General features: G+C 37.4%; 1 protein-coding gene across 1 annotated transcript in view; it reads left to right on the top strand.

Annotated features, from left to right (window-relative positions):
* Nucleotides 1-7,254, top strand: part of DCC (DCC netrin 1 receptor) — a 1,052,419-nt gene that overhangs the window by 990,550 nt on the left and 54,615 nt on the right. The window contains exon 27 of the mRNA XM_069102085.1: nucleotides 3,143-3,304. Within this exon, the coding sequence (XP_068958186.1) occupies nucleotides 3,143-3,304 (162 nt within the window). The remainder of the gene's footprint in view (nucleotides 1-3,142; nucleotides 3,305-7,254) is intronic.

Genomic DNA, 7,254 nt, shown 5'->3' with positions numbered 1-7,254 from the left:
GATAGATAGATAGATAGATAGATAGATAGATAGATAGATAGATAGATGATAGGTAGGTAGGTAGGTAGATAGATAGATAGATAGATAGATGATAGGTAGGTAGATAGATAGATGATAGATAGATAGAGTTATTTTTTTTAAGGTGGGTTGTAGATCTAAATGCTTCACAAGTGAAAACGGAGACCTGAGAAACTAAGGATTCTCATCCAAGGCAGGTTGCTGGAGATTGAGCCTATCTGCAGTGTGTAAAATCATCAGATTTATTTTTAAAACTCTAGTACTTAATGGCCCCCATGCAACTTGAGTAGGAGTCAAAAGTAAATACCCTTGACCACCAGGTCTGTGAGAGCAGAATCTTTTTTGCTTATGTATCTTTCCGACCCACCCCCACCATACCTCATAGAGTTTAGCAGCAAGCACCTCAAGCGTCCCCAGGGTTTGCTTCCAACACAGGTTCTTGGGATCTGCTTTGATAAAGGAAAGCAACTCAAAATGGGTTAACAAGCTTACTTTAATAAGTCAAATAAGTATCGTTTACCTAGTTCAGGGGAAAAAGGTCAGCACCCCAAACTTCAGAATATACAGACAGAATTATCACAACAGGAAAACAGATCAAGTAGACAGATTTCCAAATTGTCCAACCATTACATCCATACCAAATCAACATCTGGGTTTCAACATCTGGGTTTTTCAAAGCCGAGGGGGGCTCTCAACAACGGCTTCCCAGAATCCAGATCAAATCACACAACACTTCTCAAAGTGAGCCCCAAAACAAAGCCTCACATCAGGGCTTATATAGCCTTCTCCTGGCTCAGAGAATGTAACAACCTTTTGGACCCACTGGCCAATCAAAAAGTATCTACTAAAAAACAAGCCTCCTACCCCAGGCTCCAGGTGCACTTTAGCCTAGGGGCAGGGAAGATCTTTAAATTTACATTCCCATTACATAGAGGTCCACACACAGAGTAGGTACTACACAAATATTTGCTGAATGAATTCTCTGTTGACTAGAACATTTGAAACAAATTTGAATTTGGACCCCTGAAGTCCCTATTAAAACTATATAGTCTTATATTTTCTGGACCAGTCGTTTAATCTCTGCATTCAAAATTATTCATCTTTTGGAAGGGAGATCATTATGACATACCTCTATGGGTAAGAGAGCAGATTAATTAATGTTTTTGAAGTACAAAATAAAAGGTGCTATAGAAATTAATTAGGTAACTTCAGATAGTGTGAATTGAATACCCTAGACTATGATGTAGTTGCTGTGGTAGAAACTTGAGTGCTAGACCTTTGGTTTACAATATTTACTATCTGTTTATCTTTGCACAGTATGTGGTCTATTGATTCTCATTATATAAAAGAATTATTTTCCTTTATCACCTTCACTATCACTTCCTTCCCTACTTTCACAGAGAGGGAGGAAGAAATTGTAGTGCCAATAGCTATTAATAATCCTCTCTTTTGAAATCCTAAAGATTTGGGAATATTATAAGAAAAGGAGTATTTTTCATCAAGATCCCAAATCACTCAAATTGACTTCCTTTCTTGGTTGAATGGAATTTAAACTTCCTAGTTTTAACAGTGTGGTTAGGCACCAGTCTATAGATATCTATTTTTCCCTGACAGAGTACTGGAGAAGCTGTTAGAAATCATGCAAGTTATTTCACCTCTAGTTTATATTTGAGAGTATATCATTGGATCTATAATTTTTCTTCTAATGAAACTGATTGTACTGACTGCCATATTGCTGGAAACCATCAAAAGCTGTCAATCAATGTGACTGACCATGCCTTGTCCTAGTTCTGTAAGGTGACCAAAATAATTGAGTCAACTGTAACAATATGATTTCTTTTAAAAAGACAGAATGTTTTGTCCCTAATTATATGTACATTCATATGTTTATTGCATGAAGTGCATAGTTTCAATATTGAAGCATTTTATGAATTCAAACAGTAATACTTTCCAATTAAAAAAAATGTTGGGGTGGCTAGGTGGCACAGTGAATAGAGCACTGGCCCTGGAATCAGGAGAACCTGAGTTCAAATCTGGCCTCAGACACTTAACATAAAACTAGCTGTGTGACCTTGGGCAAGTCACTTAACCCCAATTGCCCATATCTTCTCCTCTCCAAAATAAAAAAAAAAGTTATTTAATGCTGGTTAATTATAATGACTGGGTGTGGCCCCAAAGAAGAAATATGAAAATGAACCTCAGTCCCTTTACTAAAGAGGTGGAAGACTCAGTATGAACATTGACATCCTTTCTGATCCAGTTGATGTGTTGATTAGTTGAAGCAGCAGCAGGGGCATAGTGAATAGAGCATTGGACTTGGAATTAGGAAGTCCTTAATTCAAATCCAGCCTGTGTGACTCTGAGCAGGTCCTTAATCCTCTTTATAACTCAGTTTCCTCATCTGTAAAATTTGTATAATAATAGTATCAACTTCCTCAAATCACTATATAATTGATAGATATAACATATATTTTGCAGAAATTTTTTTTTAATTTTTATTCAGTCTTTTAAGGGATGGCTTTCTGGATAGGGGAGAAGGGAAGGACATATTTGGAAATGAAGTGATGTAAAAACAAAAAAATTAAGTTTTAGAGGGTCACAGTTGTGGGAAACAATTTGATATAATGATGATATGATAGAATAACAGCTAGCTTTCATGTAGCACTTCCAAGTTTGCAAATATATATATATATATAGTTATCCCTTTTACATCTTGACTTTCCCCATCAGAGTTTCAATATGTCACAAGTTGGCATAAAAAATTAAATGAGAGTTTTGGGGAAGTTTTGCAGAAGTCACAGATGACACACAAAGGCCAGCAAATGACACAGAAAAAGTTCAGAAACTCAGAAATACATAAAATATATGTATCATATTTTATAATATCAACACCCCATAAAAGAAAAAGAAAAAAAAATCTGACTTCTTGTCTAGTATGAAGTGAGGGCCAAAAAACTTTATGGGATTTTTCCAAGTCTCGGGGCCACTGTATCCTTAACCCCTGCAATGTGGATGGGATAACTCTACATTTTTTTCTTTTGTCAAAATTGTCTGTGTCCTTTCGGTTTCTTATTGAAACATTTTGGATTTAAAATAAAATGAATTTACATTCTTTGTTTTGCAGCTGTTGTTAGTGCCATCCCAGTGCCAACGCTAGAAAGTGCCCAGTACCCAGGAATTTTGCCATCTCCGACATGTGGATACCCCCATCCCCAGTTCACTCTCCGCCCTGTGCCGTTCCCAACACTTGCTGTTGATCGAGGTTTCGGGACAGGAAGAAGTCAGTGTAATGTATTTTCATTTCTTTCTATGTGAGCTCTCTGCTACCTCTGGCAGTGTCAGAGGACTTAGTCTGACTTTCTTAGTCCTAGGAAAGTTCTCTCTGCATGTTAAGAACATCAAAATGTATACCAGCAACTCATCCCCCCCTCCAGATCCTGCTGCAGTATTGACGGAATATTCCAGTGGGAGTCTTTAAAAAATCAGCCCCACTGTCAGGGCAGAGGCAAAGCGGGGGAAGTTCTGAAATTCCGAAGTGAACACCTTCTGTCATCTTCATAAAGTAGGGTTATTGTCTTCCACTTGAGCTTGTTTATCACTACTTAGTTATCTGTAACATTGTCTCATTGAATCTCTATTAGCCAGTACTTAACTAAATGCTTCTTGCCTTCTGCTGGCAGACCCGTCATTAGATTAACTTAGTTAAATCAGTGATGTGATACCTTTCCATCTGTAAGAGCTAATTCCTGGCAAGGAGATTCCATTAGAAGCATATTTTTTAGGAGAAGACAGACATATTGACAGACAGACAGACAGATAGACAGACAAAAAGACAGATAGATAGACAGACAGACAGACAGAGATGGATAGATAAACATTTGTTAAGTGCCTACTATGTGCCAGGCACTGTGCTTAGCTCTGGAGACAAAAAGAAAAAAAGGCAAAAGATCATCCCTGTCCTTGAAGAGCTTTCAATCTAATGATAGATAGATTTGTCGTTTAGTGGTTTTCATGGCAAGGATAATGGAGTGGTTTGCCATTGCCTTCTCCAGTTCATTTTACAAATGAGGAAAATGAGGCAAACAACGACTTGCCCAGGGTCACATAGCTAGAAAGCATTAGAGGTTGGATTTGAACTTAGGTCTTCCTGGCTCCAGGCCCTGCACTCTATCCACTGAACCACCTAGCTGCCCAGAGAGATAGATTTTAAAAAACAACTAATCTCAAGATAATTTTTATATATATGGATTTTTTTCACCTCTTCCATTTGATTTTCCCCCCATTCAAATATAGCATTTCCACATTGATTTTATAACTTTCATTTTCTTAGTTAAGAGTAGGTGACTCAGCAGCTCTTGTATGATAAGTTGATTTGAAAGAGATAAGATGGTAACATCAATAAAATATGTTTGTGAGGTAGGTTGTATTTTTTTCCAACCCATCAGAGGCAGCTTTAAGAAACCATAAATTGTGTTACTATAGCAAGGTTAGAATTAAAAGGCATCAAAAAAATCTGTCAGGGAGCAGTTAAATTTATTCTCCCTTTCCTCAGTGTGCAACTTTTCCAGAGAGTAGAATTATTTGTAAGAACTATATGGAACATGTTCTCCAAAAACAAGCTGGAGAGTGTTGTTACTGAAGGATGACTGAATGCCTCCAGACTCTAAACATACTACTATGACAACTTTTGGAAGATTAATCAACACAATTGGAAGTGGGGGGAAGACTGATTTGGAGTTGGAAGACTGGGATTAAAGCCCTGCTCTGTCCATTCTTAGTCATGCGACACTACTATCTGAAATGCCTGTCTGAAAAAAGAGAGTGAATTGTTGCTGTTCAATCATTTCAGACTCTCTGTGACCCCATTTGGGGGTTTCTTGGCAAAGATACTGGAGTAGTTTGCCATTTCTTTCTCTAATTCAATATGAGGAACTGAGGCAAACTGGGTTAAGTGACTTGCCCAGGGTCACACCCACTAATAAGTGTCTGAGGCCTGATTCGGGAAGATGAGCCTTCCTTATTCCAAGCTCAGTGTTCTATACACTGCACCACCTAGTTGCCCCTGTGAACTAAATGCCATCTACAGTCCCTGTTCCTTCTCCTTCTAAATCCATAAACCTGTGATCTTTTCTATTAGGTCCATATAGATGCATATGGATGGTCTGGTCTTTCTAAAGGGAGTATATGTTGACTGTGGGTTAAGAAACATCAGTAGCCCTTCCTGGCTACATTAATTGCAGGAGTATCCTTAATATGTATTACATACACAGTATGATCTTGGCACTGTGCTGTGCACACAGCATGCCCTTTGTAAATACGATTGTAACAACTGGTATTGATTAAGTGCTGCTAAGGATTTTCCATTCAGATTCTTCTCTTGTGTGCTCTTCATATTTCCTTCATTCATCCTTTTTAGCCAATTAGAACACAAACTCCTTAAGGATTGTAGATTTAGAATTGTAAAGAACCTTAGACATTTCTGAGTCGAGGCCTGGGATTTTACAGATGAACAAACTGAGACCCCAAATGGTTACATGATTTAACTAAGGTCAAACACATAATAAAGTCTTGCAGGGACTCAAACTCATGTCCTCTGACTCCAAATCTAGCACACTTCCTATTGTCTCAAGCTGCCTGCCTCCTGTCTCCTCCTTTCCTTTTGTTCTCCTTTATAGAATGCAACATATATTCCATGTAGTATCTCCTAAGTAAAAGTTAAATCATCCATGAAAAACTCATTTGAAAAACAAAATAGAAATAAGATAAAATTGTATGCAATTTGAATTGTTGTTGAATTGATTTAACGATGAATTCTAAATCATGTAGTGCTCTTCCTATGATAGTGCCATCAATGAAAAGATATAGATAGAGGTAGAAAGATAGAGATGTGGATACAGGAGTGTGGTAGTAAAATATTTAACTACAGGATCTCGCAAATCTCAAAACACCCTTTTAAGCTTATTCTAAATTACCAACATTTTCTCACTCACTACCATAAGTCTTTAAAATCAACCGATTAAAAATTATCTGATTTTTAAATGCTTATACTGAAAATTTAATAATTAGCTCTTTGGGGCCTTTTCAAATTAGTTCCAGCACACCAATTTATGCCTGCAAACTTACATATGTATATGCATACTATATCAACCACTAACTTGACTTTAACAAATCAACTTCTGTACTTCCATATTTTGTGTATCTTTAAACAAAGATTAAGATATTGGTGGGCTCATCCAAACAATGAGATAATGGTTATTTCAAACCTTTCTAAAAACTTTAAAACAAATTTGTCATACACTCATTCCTCCAAAAATTTATTGAGCACTTACTGTTTTACGTACAATGCAATAGAATGTGCAAAACATTTCAATATGCTTAGGTAATGAAGGGGCGGGGGGTTGTATGCCCTGTTTTCTGGGAAGCTAAATATATTTAAATGTATTTGTAATCACAAGTACTATCTAAAATAATTCACTTTCATCTACAGGCAAACTTCTGAGTAGAGACTCAGTTTTGGTTTCCAAATGCCTTGGAATGTGTTAAAGCTCACTGCTCTCACTCAAGTAGAAAGCACTTACTACTTTTGGTGGAGATGTCTTATCTGTCATCTTAATAAACAAGATGAGGAATAGTCAGTAAAATAAAAGTTTACCACTGCCCAGTTTAAGTATCCTAGGCTCCAGTTACCTGAATGACTTTGACATAGACACCTGATAGATAGAAAGATAGATCAGATAGATCAATAGATAACATTTATTTAGTGATTTCTTTGTGCCAGGAACTGGAGGGAAATATAAGCATCTAGGGCAGTCCCTATGTTCAAAGAACTCAAACATCAAATGAGGAAAACAACATATATAGGGGTGGCAGAAAGGGGAGAGGGAAGCTGGAGCCCTTCCCAAAATGACCACGACACAAAAGTTTCCCAGAAGAGTAATGCAACAGACAAGGGGAAGGAGGGAGATTTTGGAGAGAATCAAGACAAAGCAAGTTATAAGAATAGAAAAACCAGAAAGGGGGAGGATAGGGAGAGTAGTGAGGGAATACTTGTTCTTATATATATATATATGCACACACACGTATATGTATATATTTTTGGCTTTTTGGAGGGCAATTGGGGTTAAGTGACTTGCCCAAGGTCACATGGCTAGTAAGTGTTAAGTGTCTGAGACCTGGATTTGAACTCAGGTCCTCTTGACTCCGGGGCTGGTGCTCTATTCACTGTGCCACCTAGCC

This window comes from Petaurus breviceps, unplaced genomic scaffold, assembly GCF_028583685.1.
Source record: "Petaurus breviceps papuanus isolate PSGF00001 unplaced genomic scaffold, PetGlider_PUasm1.0 128, whole genome shotgun sequence".
NCBI classification, from domain to species: Eukaryota; Metazoa; Chordata; class Mammalia; order Diprotodontia; family Petauridae; genus Petaurus; species Petaurus breviceps.
Note: the sequence above shows the minus strand (reverse complement) of the source record. Positions and strands in the feature narration are given on the sequence as shown.